This window comes from Lichenostomus cassidix, chromosome 19 (assembly GCF_008360975.1).
Source record: "Lichenostomus cassidix isolate B80296 chromosome 19, HeHo_3.0, whole genome shotgun sequence".
Taxonomy (NCBI): domain Eukaryota; kingdom Metazoa; phylum Chordata; class Aves; order Passeriformes; family Meliphagidae; genus Lichenostomus; species Lichenostomus cassidix.
The window spans coordinates 10,735,172-10,751,224 of record NC_139499.1 but is presented as its reverse complement, the minus strand read 5'-3'; the positions used below and the strand labels follow the sequence as shown (position 1 = coordinate 10,751,224).

Genomic DNA, 16,053 nt, shown 5'->3' with positions numbered 1-16,053 from the left:
ATGGAACAGGTTTCCTAGAGAGGTGTCAATGCCCCAAGCCTGTGGGTGTTTAAGAGGCATTTAGACACTTAATAATATGCTTTAACTTTTGTTCAGCCCTGAAGTGGTCAGGCAGTTGGATTACATGATCATTACAGGTTCCTTCCAACTGAAAATATTCTATTCTATTCTATTCTATTCTATTCTATTCTATTCCATTCCATTCCATTCCATTCCATTCCATTGCAATTTTTACAGCTGGCTGTGAAAAGGCTTGCTCTCTGCACAAATCTTCTCTGGCCTTAAGGTCAGAGAAAAAGATGATATAGCACTATCTACTTCTTCTTTGCACTGTTTCTTCAATGAAGAAAACTGCTATGAGCTCTTTCTGGCCTCTTCATAATGCAGTATTTTTTTTTCTACTGCTGCATCTTAGTTACCTAGGAAGCAGCTGTAAGATTAAATTTGACTAGCAAATGTTGTCACGGTTAGCTCTTTTGGGAGGGCAAATGTGCTTTTCCCTTCGACAGTGGTGATATTCCAGACGAGATGTGAATTCTATCCCTGTAACAGCTTCTCTCTCTTTTGGGGGGGGGCGGGGGAGGAGGAAGTTTTGAAACCCTCCTGAGTGATGATACTACAAATTTGTAATTTAAAATTTCAGCTGACTGAAAGCTGCAGTCTTAAAATCCCACTCATCTCACCATGGTTAGCTGTTCCTAGAGAAACTAGGAAGCCTTTCTCCCTCCATGACAGACACAGAGTTTTAGGAGTTAAAAGGAGAATTGCACCAAATAGTAATACCAAAGTAAATAATAGGCAACTTTCAGGATTTAGACACATTTTCCTCAGTTTCTTCCAGCATGTCAGAAGAAAATAAATACACCACATAAAGCTATAGTTGGCTCAGTTTACTTTTCTTGGCGTTTGGATACACACCTTTGAGGTTCCACACCATTTGTTTACAGGCAGTCTGCCAGACCTTGAGAGAGTGGACCATAATTTTCATCTCACCGAGATAACTGCTTAAGTGGGGTCTGGCCAGGTTATTCTAAGACCTCAAGATTGCCATGAGAGTAAAGCCACGTGAAAGGAAAAACTCAGAGTGATTCAACACCCCAAAGCAGGTATGAAAGACATAGGTTTGACACGTGACCACAAAAATATGTAAATACCCCCAGTCTAGGAGAAGAGAATTTGTATGATCATTCCCAAACTTCTGAGATCATGAGGTAAAGTTCAAACCCATACTAAGAATCAAGCTGGGTCCTCTTTTTTTCTGTTTCAGGGACTATTTCAAACATCCGTAATATTTTGCCATGTTAATTAGGGAGAAATTTAGAAGAAAAAAGAAGAGAACTTGTATTGGCTACAAAGAATAAAGTGATTGTCCCAAAACAAAACAGCTATTTCCATTATCACGCTCTCATGAGAAATGATGCCATTTCTTGCCATCTGCTGCACTACTGCTAGCCATTTATAATGACAAATCCATCATAAGAAATATGTTCACATGAAGGCTGTGACATCTGCTTTCTATTAACAAATGATAAAGAATACTGTAAATATACTGCAGATGCAGTTTTGCAAACTGCACTGTTTATACGAAAATAATGGAATGCATCACTGAGCCAAATCCTGTTCTGAAAACCACAACATGAGATAGCTCCTGCATTAACTTCTGCAGTTACTTCATTGAATGAGTCTTACGCGTACACACGCTACCAGATCTTGTACGTGACTACCAAAGAGCACAGGAGAAGAAGAAACAGATGGGGTTTAGCTGAGGATCTTAACTCAAAATGCCCCACAGCTCCAGTTACCAGACCAGGCCAGATGGGAAAAGCATGATTTCCAAAAGGGAAGGGGCTGGCACGTAGTAACTTGTGTGCTTACAAACACAGCTGCAGGAATAAAGAACAGACATTTCACTTGCACTTCAGGAAGGCAACGGAAAATTCTCCCAATCTGCAAATCATGCTCCTCATATTTTTCCACTGAGCAAGTGAAGCACCCTGGGAAAAGAAGCTGTGTAAAGTATTTTTTTTCCTCACCTACAGTTTTTGAAAAGACAATCCAGCTTTAGCTGAACTTTTAAGTTTTTACAATAAAAATGTAGAGGTAGCAAGAGAAGCCCCCTAAAATGGACAAGTATACTAAATTCTTTTTAAAGCTAGATTAATTAACAAGCGCCATTATGCCTGAGTCCCATCTCACCAATGGAGAAGCAAGCTAGGTCATCTTCTCTCCCTGAAGTCAACGAGGTGATTTTAATTGTGAAACAACTAGGCAATTTAGGAGGCAAAATAACCATAACGTTGCTTAGGCCTTTATCCTAAGTCCCAGATTCTTGCTGTTATATCAGTGCCCATTTCCCACTCCTTTCAGTGGAACATAGTTACATACATATTTACACAAAAATGGCCCCAAATAACATCTGAAAGTATGTGTCCCCATAGAAATTCCAGATGAGGATTTGTTAACTTCTAGGAGCAAAATAACTCAGTGACAGCAAGAAGTCTCTCACACGTTGAACTCAAGTAAAAATAAGTTTTAGTCTTGTAATCTATCTCAGAGTTGTTGAGCTGAATTTGACACTGACTTTCCCTTGAAGCCAATAAATTTGTATTCCCTGGTCTGCCAAAGTTTTCTCCTGAAAGAAATCACTGCAATTAATTTCTCACTTACATATCTATGTAAATCTTTTAACTATTAGATGCTGTAAAATGGCATTACTTCTGTATTTATGTAGTATCTAAAAACTAATTGCTTCAGTAGTCAGATGTTCTTGTTAACTCTCAATAAATATGTAATGTGAGCTAAACATTACCTTGATTTTCTTCAAGCTTCCCAATTGTTTCTATTTGTTCAACAAGGTCATTTGAGTTCCACTGGCTCATGCCTATGAGAATAGCACTTTTTCCTTCCACCATCTCTTCTGTAAGAGGAAAAATAATAGAATAAATTGCTGTGACGAACAAGAGAAAAAAGAAAAAAGGGTGAAAACTAGTAATTGCGAGAAATAAACACTCATTAGAGCCCCTAATGGGAACAGATAACAGCTCATGCAGGACTGTCCAGGAAAGCTTCTTGCCTACTTGTATGCTCTACCGCGATCCTATATGCTTCATATATTATGTGCAAGAAAAACATGGAAAAGAGAGGACCGTCTGAATTTTTTCTCTTACATTGAACAGTCACTTTAAAGCAAAGTTTATTATTATAATAACTTTGAGTGTTTGAGATGTTGGTTGGTTGGTTTGGGGTTTTTAGTTTTTTTTTATTTCAAGAACATTCAAAAGGCAGAGCAGAAGGAAGGATGGACACACAGAGCAGTTCAAGGCTCTTCACGAATGTTTTTTCCCCTTTTATCAAAGCCACCTGTGTTACATAAGGCTTTACGTTTTCACCTAGAGACACGGAGACATAATGGAATGGAACCAAGCCCACAGCACAGGGAACCATTTCTTTTACTGAAATCCCGTCCAGGGAGTGGGGTAGGAAAAACTGAAAGCACAAATAGATAGATAGATAGATAGATATTCACTCTCTTCCATAAAAAAACAACTCCAAAATCAAACAGGCCTAGAAGCTGTAGGAAAACATTTTCCTTCAATTTAACAGCTGTTTGGCAAGAAGGGTGCATTAATCCTTTCTGAATAAATTTACTAAAAGCACTTCAGCCCGGCTGGATACAGGCCAGAATGGTCTTTGTACCTAGGGCAAGCACAGAGAAAAAAGGAAGTAAAATAAATAATAACAGTTCTTTTCTTGTTAAGGCAGATTCAGAGAATGGGTCAAATTCTGTCATCTCTTACTGCCTTTTGTAGAGAGTGGCTCTAACATGGGAGTAAACACAGAACAATTTAGCTAGGATGTTTCTGGCTAAAATAATAATTTTCGAATACCTACCTCGCAGTAGGCCTCTATATGATTAAAAAAAATATGTTCTTTCATGTTCTTTCATATGTACCTTGACTCTCATTTAGAGAGATCTTGGTACTGGAGAAGGAGAAAGATGGATCTGTATAAAGGACTGTATAAATCACTTCACAGTCACCACCATATCTTATCTCTCCCTAAGTCACATCTTCTATAAACAAACAATGATAAAGGTCACTTATCAGATTTATCAGAGAAGCTGGATCCAGCAAAGCCCCCTAAGACCTGATGCAATCTCGGCTGCTCTGTGAGGCAGAGAGAATCAACCACTTAGCACAGCATTTTGTTCAGGTTTTTGTCACCTTCTCTCAGAGGCTGATTTATTTGAAGTTCTATAAGGAAGAAGGGAAAGAGCCATGGTGGTTTTGGTCTCTTCCCTTCCCCCCTCAACAAGTGGTTTTAAAATCCATCTGAGAACGATGGGTATTTTCGGTGACATTTTGTGCTTACAGCAGTCATTACTGCTGTTCCTCCTGCCAGCTGGGAGTAACGAGAAGTGTCTTGCCCCTCCTCGAGCCTCACACGAGCTCCCCAGCGCGGTTGCAGAAATACAGATGGAAAAGTGTTCAAATTAGCAGCAGGGTTGAACAAACAAAGCCCTCAAGAACTACTTAAGGCCTAGCAGTGGTGACTGGCTGGCTGACAGGTGGGACATTTTATCCACAGATAAAAATGGGCGATAATGGTTCTCCACTGCAGATTTTGTTTTCCTGCTTTGTTCTTCTTGAGCAAAGTCCAGTGTTGGCATTGGGAGACCAAGCAGCAGAAGCACAGCTGATGGCCCTTAACACTGACAGGCGTGTGCAGCAGGCACGCAGACCAGTGAAAACAACTGAAAATAACTGAGAGAGGTGTGCTTCCAGGGCTGTGGGGCAAGCGTGTGGGGAGATCGGTGTGGGGATGTTTGCCTGTCTGTTGTGGAAGTGTGCTAAAATGGCCAAATGGGAATGTGCAGGCTTCTTTGAGCAGCTCTTCAAATCTGAGAAAAAATGCTAGTTAACAGTGGAATTTCATATTCTTACAATTTTGTAATGATGCATTCAGCTGTAATTTTCATTATTCGTGATAAGAGGTATGTTGCAGTTAAATTACAAGGTAATTTCCTGCATCAAATATCATTTCACACCTTGACAATGTAAAAATCCCGCCTAACTTATGGCAAGGCACATGGAAAGCAAGAAACAGAGGAAAGCCGGGCAATATATGTGGGCTGAAGTAACTGGCATTATCACTAGATTAAATATAGGACCGAAGAAGCAAGAGGAGTGAGTTTGTGCTACAGTGAGGGAAACCTGTCCAGGAGAAAGACAGCGGCTTTCACTCCCGAAAATGAGATAGCTCGATACCCTTTTTCTGTCTCCAGCATAACATTTTCTGCAGTGTTTCTTACCTATATTTCTTACCCATTCTGTTACTTATAGAGAGGGCTTCATCAATGTTTGATATCCTTGCAGCTGCACAGTGCAGCTGGAGTTGAATACTACGGAGCTTCTTCATGGGAGAATCTGGACGCTATCCCAGATTCTACATCTACCCATGTGTAATCCGTACTTCATAGACAGTCTGAAGTACAAGACAGTGTATACAGCAGTGGGCACCATTAATACATAACATTAGCGAGCTGCTTTTGTATTCTGAAAAACAGCTGGGGTCAAATCTCCGTTTCTCAAAGAAGTTTCTGGCTGGCAGCCTTGTAAACAGAGAATCAAGCACCTGTGTTTGAGATGAAGCAGCTGTACATATTTTGACTGTTGATTCATCTGTCATGGCTAACTACTTAATTTAGTGAAATCCACACAGAATGGGAGATCGCATATGCACACAACCTACAAATTTTTCTCCCACTTCAGAAAAAAACTTGGCATGTTACAGAGCATGTCAAGATTCAGGGTCTCACAGATCATGTAGGGAGTGCTGCAGTTACCTCAGCTGGTTAGAGCACGGTGCCATGGTCACGGGTTTGATCCCCATATGGGCCATTCACTTAGGAGCTGGACTCAATGATCCTTGTGGGTCACATCCAAGTAAGAATACCCTGTGATGAAATCCACAAGCATTCAAATATTGCTCCTTGAACAAGCAGAGGTCCCAGTCCCTCTAGCGAAAGTTTTGATAGAGTGGAAAACCTAAGACATCGGTCTTAAAAGCTGGCTATCAGTAACATGGACACTCGTGGCCTTCATCAGGAACTGTGAATGAGAGCACTCCCATTGCAACGTCATACGCAGTCTGACCTGGGCCCCATAAGGGCTGCACTGGTGGTGTCTTGCAGCTGCTTCTGACGCCAAACTCGGTTCAGGGCAGCTCAGTCATCCACCCCAGCACCTCAACAAACTTCTGTAAATTTAGGTCCATTTACAAATCCTAGATAGAAGAGCTAATCGATGTTTTGTCTGATGAGGACAATTTGGTCAGTTCATCCACAAAGGAGCTTTGTTACTTATTGCAAAACTGGGGGGGAAACTGGGGAGAGGAGGACAAAAGTGCGCACTCGCCTCGTGCATCGAAGAATTCATCGTCGGAGCTCTCTACGGAGTCCCTGAGAACATTCTGCATGTGCCGCTGAGTGCCACCAAATCGGCATGGGCCAGCTGGAAATACAAGGAGACTCACATTAACACAAGGTGATGTCCCATCTCTGCTCCAGAAAAAAACCCCGACCCAACACATTAAGGAAGAGTTTGTGCAGGTGCCTCAGGAGGATAGTCATTATGCACACTGTAATTTCAACTGTCAGCCAGCAAGAGCTCTCAGGATGGCAAAAAAAATACTTCCACTTAACCAAAGCAATTAAAACAAGTTCTTGTTAAAGATAAGCCTGCATCACTTTCAGCTAATGCAGTGACCTCAGAAGATAAAATCTTCCCTGTGGAATTCATCTGGCTGTTCCATTCCAACACTCAAACCGCACATTGTTTCTAAGACATAAAGCAGCATTTCCCCAGGACATGGCAGTAGCTCCCACTTAAATTCAATTTAATTCCTAAAAGAAGTGCCACCTTATTTGGCTCGCAGATTTGCAGACAAGCTATTCAATTCTCACTCATTGAATTGGTTTCATCAGACAGCTTTGCTGTGCTGGAGCCTGGGGCTTTCATTTGAAGCTTGCCATTTGAAGACAGGAAGGCAAAACCACATTAGAATAGGTACAGTAATAGATATATAGTCATGACAGCTTAGATGGTCCTAATGGCTTATCATACTCAAACTAATTTGTAGTTAGTAAACTAGATTTGCCTAACTCTATCAGTTCTTCTTATATCTAAGCAACCCAAAACTAAAAAGTAGTCGTGTAATATATTCCTTATATTAACAACAAAATCTCCCTACAGTCAGTGGAGAACCAGGGATCAAATCCACCATACCCCTAACGACACTACTGTAGAAAGGACACTCATTACCCACCAGAATAGTGTCCTTCCTTTTATTCATTTCCACAAATGCCTGAATCTAATATCCTGAGCCCCTGGTCACAAAAGCACTCTTCTTCTCTCAGTAGTAAAAGAACAACCCAAACAGAGGATGCATCCTTCTGTATTATTCTAGAGAAAACATGCCACTAGGCCACAGCCTTTTATTCTTAATTTAATCCACCTACAGCTGAATTAATCAGAAATATAAGTGAAGGGTGGTAAGAAGAAGCAGATTTTAGTGAGTAAAAGATGTGAGTAAAAGTAAGAATCAATTAATAGCATTTTATTAGGGTTAAAAAATTGGTTATTAAGGAGTCAGTATTGATTACAAGACTACATCACATATTGGGAATGTTTCCAGTGATATCTGCCAGTTACTGGAGTCCCTCCATTCAGATACATATCTGTCCTAAAATAGATCAGTATCAGTACAGTCATCAAAACAGTGGTAGAAAGAACACTATTCTGAACTTCTAACGAAGAAAAATCTGCATTGGGTCAATGCTTGGAAGAGCAGGGATTCCAAAATTTCGAAAGTGCAAGATGGGAGGCACCACAAAAAACCCAGAGTGATGTATAGAGGGAGGAAGGGAAAAAAGAAGAGAGAGAGAGAGTGAGAGAGAAAGAGAAAGAAAGGAGGGAGGAGGCTATTTAAATAAAAAATTGTAAAGATGTCAAAAATACTCCAAAGCAAACTGCAATTCCCTGGAGAAGAACTGCCACTAGCCTGGCTGGAAATCAGTAAAAGTACTCACCCTACAAAAAAAACCCTCACGGTTCCAAGGACCTTGGAATTCGATGCAGAATGTGAAGGGAGGGCAGGGAAATGTGTCACAAATATCTGGCCACGAGAAAAGTTCTTGGGAGCATCGGTTTCATTAAATTGCACTGGGAATGCTTCTAGATTTAGAAGCAGCTTAAACATAACCACAGTCAGCAGCACAAATCTGCATAAAGCTCACTGCAACAGCTCTCCACATCTAGACTGATTTGCTGCCTGAACTGCATTGCATTGCCCTAATACATTGGTCCTATTGAGTCTGCTTCCTTCTGTGCCAGCAGATTAACATTAGGCACCTTCAGAGGACTCTATTAATATTTCTTGATTGTATTAGACACTGGCATTGCCTGGACCCACTGATTTGATTTACACTGTCAACTGCTGCATATTTTCATAATTTCATAATTTTGCTTCAGAGAATGAAAAGACCAGCCTTGCTTCAGAATGCAGGCAAGCTCCTTGGTAATGACACTTGAATGCTTCTATGGTGGTGAACCTAGTGAATCCTTATCAGATTAGTCAGGTGACTCTTAGCAGTCAGATTTCAGTAATTTTTGCCCCCAGGGCAGCAACTTTAATTTAATTTCAGTTGTTCAGTATCCAATTTCTGATCATAGAAGGGAAAGCATATAGAAATGCTTTGAATGCTACATGACCAATTTGCGAATCACAATAGTTGAAATGGAAGCACTTAGAGTAGATCCCCATATGCTGTCAGGGCAGCATGACAGGCGGGCAGAAGGAGACAAGGATAGCATTTCCGAGAGGCAGAAGGAGAGCACACAGAAATGCACAGGTGTTTTTTCTTCCAGAAGAAGCAGAAGCAGAAGTAGTTTCCTACCTAACCTCTTCTCTCTGGACACAACTGCAGGTTGTGACAGGCACCTGTCACAGAGGGAGCTGGCAGGGACTTGCCCTGAGCACAGAGCCACAGTAACAGCTGGGGAGAGGACAAGAACAGAGCCATCCTTGCAGCACCGGGCACAGAAGCAGAATGCTTTAGTTAGGCTAGCACTAACTGTAATTAATTGTAATTACAATTAGATTACAATCAAGGATTTTCCTCAGTAAAAAAGTCTTGTTTTTTTTTCTTCAACAAAGACAATTGGAATTTCACTGGTGCTTTGCTGCATCAGTGACCTGATGACATGAGAGGAGGTGCTGTAACGCATGATTAAAATGCAATGTTGGAAAGCACTCTCTTCATTTTCCCTGCACTAATTTTGTTCACATTTTAATTTTTCCTGTGGCAGATGCTATCATATCCACCTGAAGACAAGTCTTGCAGGACCTACAGAAAATAATATTCCTACATGTATACTATTCCATAATATATGTATATATAATCAATATACTAGACCTGGGTTTGTAATTCACTGTACTTCACAATATACCCCAACCTCACAGGTCATTGTATAAATGGCTAATTAAAAACAAAGTCATTTTTGGATGTTTTTGAAAAAGAATCAGTTAAAGCAGGATTTTTAGATTTACAATATAATAAATAGCCAATTTACCCTTGTTAGATATTGATTTCCTTGCCCATATGATGTATAGGTAAGGGTCACAACTGAAACCTATATCCTGCATAACAGCTTCCTTAAGGGCGAGAACCATTGATACAATCAGCTGCAACCTCTTGTGATAAGCAGCAAAATAGCCAGGATCTTATCTGACTAAAAATTGTTACAGAAATAGTTCTATGTTCTATTATGCAACACTCGCACTTCTGGTTGAAGGCAAGTCAGACTGCACCTCTGTATACGTCAGCCTAATTCAGATCCGAGGCAAAATTCATCCTTGCTGTTTAGTGACCGTACGTAATTCCAACAAATGACAGAAGAAACAGTTCCCACTCACATATCAGCAGTTTCTAATGCTGTCCATCCAGAGAAGAAACAAGCCACTAAAATGGTGCAATCTCTGATATGTTCCACAAATAGACTTAAGGAGCAGAACAGCCATGGAAAATGCCAACTCTGCTTTTACTCACAAACACCAGTAGAGCTCATTTTATCATGGTTCCCTAAGAAACCAACAGCAGTTGAAAAGTATGTATAAGAGAAGAATCAGCTCTAGCTACCTCTGCTCAGGAGGCATAAACCCAAATTCTTTCCAAAGGTGCCCCTTTTTCTAAAAAAAGGGCAATGATTTGACAATTAAGCAGTGCACGAGCATGCTTCATTCCATGTGATATGAGGGTGATTCTAAAAGAGAAAAAAAAACAACAAGAGGAATTAAAGTACTGGTCTGTTGCCAACATTCTCAGGATTAAGGAAAGGGAAACAGAAAACCAGGTAAGAAGTGAAGCTGAAGAGGCTCTGAAAAACACTTTAAGGAACAAAGGTTTTCCTCTGCAAAATGAATAGCTAATGCTGTTGATTGCCAACTTCAATTTAATCACTTTCATATATCCTTTAGAAGGCCTGGTGTCCAAAACATACTCAATCCTAGAAGTCCCAAGCATCCTAAGACAGAAGAGCTCACCATTGTCACTCAATAATAAGCACGTGTTTTGCTACCAGTACCAAAAATGCTGCTTCAGTATTACTTGTTAGGCAAAGATCATATTTGAAATGCATACCAAGTCAGGAGAAAGAGAAGGCATCTACTTTCCATTTCCATTCCAGTAACTGGCATAAATTCTGACAGCACAAAGCAATACCATACACTGTAGGCCCCAGGTCCTTAGGTGCCATATACCTGGAGGTGAAATGTGTGGAGAGCACAAGAATATCTTTTGGAAAAAGGAAGGAACTTTTTTTTTTGCTGTGGAAATTATGTCCTCTAGTGGAAGCACACTTCACCAAGACACAGGGAACGAACCTGCTATTGGATCTAATGAGCAGAGGACTAATTTTCAAAAGCAGCAGGAAGTAAGCCTAGCCGTGCTGTGAAACCACAGCCGTGTTGCCTTTCTTCACTGGTCCTGCCTTCTCCTCATTTTGAAACAGCTTTTAAAAACACTTACTGCAAATGAAAAAGAAAACCATCACTGGAGTCATCACTATTTAGAGAAGAACTTCACAAGGAGGACCAGCATATACACTTTGGGAATGAAAGAGCACTGATTTCACTCCTGAAACATACTCGTGAAGGCAGAGTAGCAGCACAGTAGGCTCAGTCCAGAAGCATCAGTTGAAGAGTCACTCCAGCATCTTCCTCTTGTCCTTAGCAATGTAGGTATCACCAGTTACCTTGTCAGACAAATGGGACAGATGGAAAGTAAGCAGGCTGACCCAAATGCCAGTCATACCAGCCCTTGTGTACCAGCAGCACCACAGGTTGGTTCCAGAGACCATCCCAGCTCAGGTATACTCACACTGGACTTGCCAAGAAGATGTATTCAAGCAGCTTGTGATAGAGCAGTTTTTATTGGATGCAATTACAGCAGTGGACTTTACTGTAACACTAATTCAATATTATTCACTTCACTGTCATCACAGTTTCAAGCTTTGCAACAGGCCCAGCCTTTCCCTACATCTTTTGCTTGGTAACAAACATTTTTCAATTTCCAATCAAGCCTAGACATAAGCACATGTCAGAAGACAGACAACTGCCAAAAAAGCACTCATGAATACTATCATGACACCTAGATGAAGATGAAACAGCACACAGTGCTGTCATAGCTACTGGAAACTCAGTCTTTTGCATGGTCAAATATTGAGGACTGAATTAATCTCAATTAAAAAATAATAAAAAATAGACTCTGTTGCACAGATTACAACATTTCCACTTGTCAAAACTTGCTTTAGAAGTGTACCACTTTGAATTCAGGGACAGTTTTCCTTATAAAATTGAAAAGCACAAGTCATTTTTCCATTTGGATAGAGAGGGTTAGAGGAATAACCTTTGCTATTGCTACTGACTGCTGTTGCGTAATAACACTTCTTTCTGTTTTGCTCGTTTCAGTTGCTTCTTGCCTACCCATTAAGTGATTTAACTGAGCTACCCACACAGTGTTACCTAGTGACTACGCAGTGAAGACTTACTGGAGGCCAAGTTCACCCACTATTATTTTCTAGTTATGTTTTATTTCTTATTTGGCAAACGTAAAACTAAAGATGTATATTAAAAGGATGTGAATTTAACTACTGGAGGCACCTCAAAGACTCAGGAGCTCATACAGGACAGAGGCAGATGCTGATCCTTCCTTGAATAATTCCAGAGTGAAAACTAAAGTACGCTCAGAGGAAGTCCTTGCCTGCGCACTGACCAACAAAAAAGACGGACCATATATGCCTGTCATTGATACTTGGACCACACAGAACTCACCCAAAATCACAGAATGAAACTGTAGCAGAGACCGGAACTGAAATGAAATCAGTTGAAGATGAAATGAAACAAACTGCAAATGGAAGGGGCTGGGGGGCACATGGAATGGGAGGCCCACAAAACTGTGAGGCTAAAGGGCGAGAGGGAGAAAAATAACAGTAGGAGGCGAGAGGGAGAGCGGAGAGAACGTAAAAGGCCAAAGGGGATGGGGAAGAAAAACATGGAAGATCAAGTCAAGACATCAAGTTCCCTTGTCAAAATGCACAGCTGACAAAGCCAGAGACATAGTTACAGACAGAAAAAAATCCACATAAATTGCAGGTTCTCTTGTCAAGAAGTGAAAGAGCTAATTGATGGAACAGTCCAGACTCCACTGAGGTCAGAAGTGCCCAATGCAACAAGCTCCTCTCTCCCATTCCTCATTTGGTATCTTTTATATTGCAGCAATTCCATGGCGAGAAATCCCTGGTTGCCTACTCTGTATATCCCTCCACTGGCAGTTCTGCAGCAGATGGTAAGGATGGGCATTCAATATTTGAATATTGAGTACAGGAACCCAATCAAGAAACTAAGCCACGCAGGCCTTCAAGCCCCTACTTTAAGGAACCGGTGCCATTTGCAGTCTTGCACTTTACAGGATTACTAGTGAAGTGGAGAAAGAGAGAGAAGAGGTTTAACATGACTGTTCAGACTTCAAATCCTAGATTGAACTTTCCTGTAAACACGGTACATCTCCCAGAGCTGTTTCTTGATGCTTCAGATGCCAGCTTCCCCACAGCAGAAATTAACTTCACCCTCCCTTTCAGCAGTATCATTACCTCCTCCAAACAGACTCCACAAAACGAGAGAAGATACGAATACTCTTTTTAACCTTTTCCAGCAGTGACTGTAGGTGGACTGTCTGCAACGCATCTGAAAGGCTCTGTTTTCCTAGTGCAGAGATTCTGGCTTTCTGAGGAGGATCTGGCATTTTTGAGTCACTGTTCTCTGTTAAAAATGAAGCTGGAGATGAAGCATGGATACCCCACCACTTCCACAGGGACACATCAGGTAGTGATCTGCAATTGTCTCTGAGTAGTTTTACAAACAAAAATCTTGCAAATGCCAAAATATTTCTGCACAGGGACTACGCCAAATGCCTAAGATTGAGAGTTCACTAGGTGAGATCTGGCTACTCAAACTAGTCAAGCACGGACCAAGTCTAAAAGCCCATTACAAGCACACCTGTCATTCAACAGTGAGCAAACAGCACATTTTCCCTACCAGTTTGGTCTTCTGTTCTGTTTGAGGTAAGGCTACAGCACTGGCAGGGACTGCAAGGTGGACATACAAGCAAAACAGACACAACTTTTTTATATTTGTGCATATTGCAGCTCACACTGATAAACTCATCAAGCACAATTTATAAAAGCAGCACAGGTTCCCTACTCCTAGCCCAGATATTTTCTTCCAGATCTCCTTTGTGAACGGTCTACTCTTCCTTTACTTTGCTATAAGTAGTGACAACATCACAAAGCTTTTATCACAATACATTCTTTGTCTACTGAAGTCAGTGGAATCACATACGAGACAAGTACTGTGCTTTAAAATTCCTGTGCAAAATTGTTTGAACGTGCAAGCTACATATGCAGACTGCTTTACTCATGTATCACAGAAAGCAAAAGAAATGCCCCCTTATTTTCCTATCAAACTTAAAAGGACTGCAAGCTAATGCCAAAGAAAAAAAAATGAGACTTCCCTCCACTTGATTACTTCTTCATCTTCCAAAGGCAGAAAAGAAACATTTAGTTCAATCCTGCATTTGCATCCTCTGAAATTATTGATGCTTTCATGTTCCTAAGTGCTACATCTCTAGGCTGCCACCAATCCATGCATATTTTGGGAGAGAAAAGAAATAAACAGTGCTGGGGAAAAAAAAAAAAAGAAACTTTTTGGGTTTAGTTTTAACATTGCCATGCTGCTGTAAAGCTGTGTCCAGACCTGGCATCAAACACCAGGCAAGTGTCACATACCGACCATTCAGTCGTAGCAGTTAGGCCTTCACCAGCAATGGGTTCTACGTGCAACCTAGAAGAAAACCACTAATGCATCAGCAGCTGGACTCTCATCCGTTCTGGCCACTGTGCACAGAGAACATACAGTACCTCGTTCAGGCTGCACCTACCACCGGGCACGGGACATCAGGGTGCTGCTCCTGAGCATCCTCAAGCCCTGGTCTCAGTCCTGGCCAACCGACCTCCAACCTCCACATTGTTCAGGCTCCGGAGGAAGCACGAGTTACAGCACGTGAACGAGCAAGGCGCAAGCAGGCTTTCCGCAAATTCCACCCGACACCACACCTGTATTGTTCTCTGACCACTGCTGCTGCCTCCCGGTCTGCTCCTCCCGAGTGGGCGGCAGCGAGCACCGGCCCCACCACGCGGCAGCCACGGAATTCCCCCGGAGCTGGGAGAGACCCTTCGCGGACCAGCAGCGGCGGAGGGAGGGGAGGAGGCCGGGCAGCGACGACTGGCGTGGGCGCCCCCGATACCCCGGCAGCTCCGCACGACCGCCGAAGGCACAGCGGGCCGTGTTCGATAACGACAACGAGGGAAAATGTACCCCCGCCTCGTTCACACGAGTTTGCGTTCACCGCTCCGTGGGGCCGAGGGAGAGAGCGCGGGTGGGCGGGGAATGCACAGGCGCCTCATCCCCGCCGCGCACCCGGGGCCCCGCGCTCCCCTCGGGGCCGTCCCATCCCGCCCCAGGGGCCTCACTCTCCCCTCAGGGCTGCCCCATTCCGCCGCGCGGGCTCAGCACCCACCTGGGAGTGGAGCTTTCGCCATTTCAGGGCTGCCCACTCGCAGCCAAGGCGTCCTCAGTCGCGTCAGGTGCTCGCCCGCTGGGCGCTCCGGCACCCTGCTCTTCGGCGCCCCATCGGCTTTCGGCAGAGGCCCCGCGCCGCCCCTTTGCCTGCAGCGCTGGGAGACGCGGCCGGCAGACGCCGCCGCCACCCGGTGCCGCCCGCCCGCCCGCCGCTGAAGGCGCAGCCGCCGTCGCTAAAGGCGCAGTGAGCGGCTCGGCGGAGAGCGGGGGCCGGGCCGGGCCCGCGGGGGGACGTGGCTGCGCATGAAACGCCCTGGAGAGAACGGCCGCGAGGTGCGAGCAGCACTCCGGCCTGGGGAAGGGTTTGGGTCTCGCCTGGCCGCTGCCAGCGAGGACCCTCCGACTGGAGCTCGCCTCGCCCGCAGCCCACACGACACACCCGCCGTGGAGGAGTCGGGGCGCCCTCGCCGCCTTGACGCGGCGAGGGAGCTGCTGGGACCCGCGCCTCGCCGCTGCCCCGCACCGAGTGCCCGGGGCGCCGAGTGACGCTGTCCCTACCTCGGCCCCTGGTGCTGGGGCTCGGCACTGCCGCTGCAAGCCGCTCCTGCGAGCGGATGGTCTGGATTTTCAGCAGAATTCCTCCGGGTGTTGCCAAACCCCTTGTCAATGCAGTGGCTGAACTACTGCAAAGCTGCCTTTTAAGTCAGCTATAGCCAAGTGGCTTAGAGTCTGCTGAAAGCTGAATTAGGGAACTCACAGGGTGAGACTTAGTTCCTCCCTCTTCAAGAGCCTCACTAGCAGAATATCTCTAAAAGCAGAGAAGCCAACTTCTCCAGAGCCACCAATAACAGAAAAATT

At 43.5% G+C, this 16,053-nt stretch overlaps 1 protein-coding gene across 5 annotated transcripts in view; it reads right to left on the bottom strand.

Annotated features, from left to right (window-relative positions):
* The window catches only part of PITPNM3 (PITPNM family member 3), a 38,226-nt gene extending 22,806 nt beyond the window's left edge, over positions 1-15,420 (bottom strand). Inside the window, exons 1-3 of one of the 5 annotated variants that reach the window (XM_085078656.1) lie at positions 15,194-15,420; positions 6,417-6,512; positions 2,810-2,917 (exon numbers count right to left, since the gene is read on the bottom strand). In XM_085078656.1, the coding sequence (XP_084934782.1) occupies positions 2,810-2,917; positions 6,417-6,512; positions 15,194-15,215 (226 nt within the window). In that variant the 5' untranslated portion in view covers positions 15,216-15,420. Of the gene's footprint in view, positions 1-2,809; positions 2,918-5,845; positions 6,142-6,416; positions 6,513-14,534; positions 14,688-15,193 lie in introns of those variants that run through there. The other 4 variants (XM_085078655.1, XM_085078657.1, XM_085078658.1 and 1 more) reach the window with 4 other exon arrangements.
* Positions 15,421-16,053: the final 633 nt, after the last annotated feature.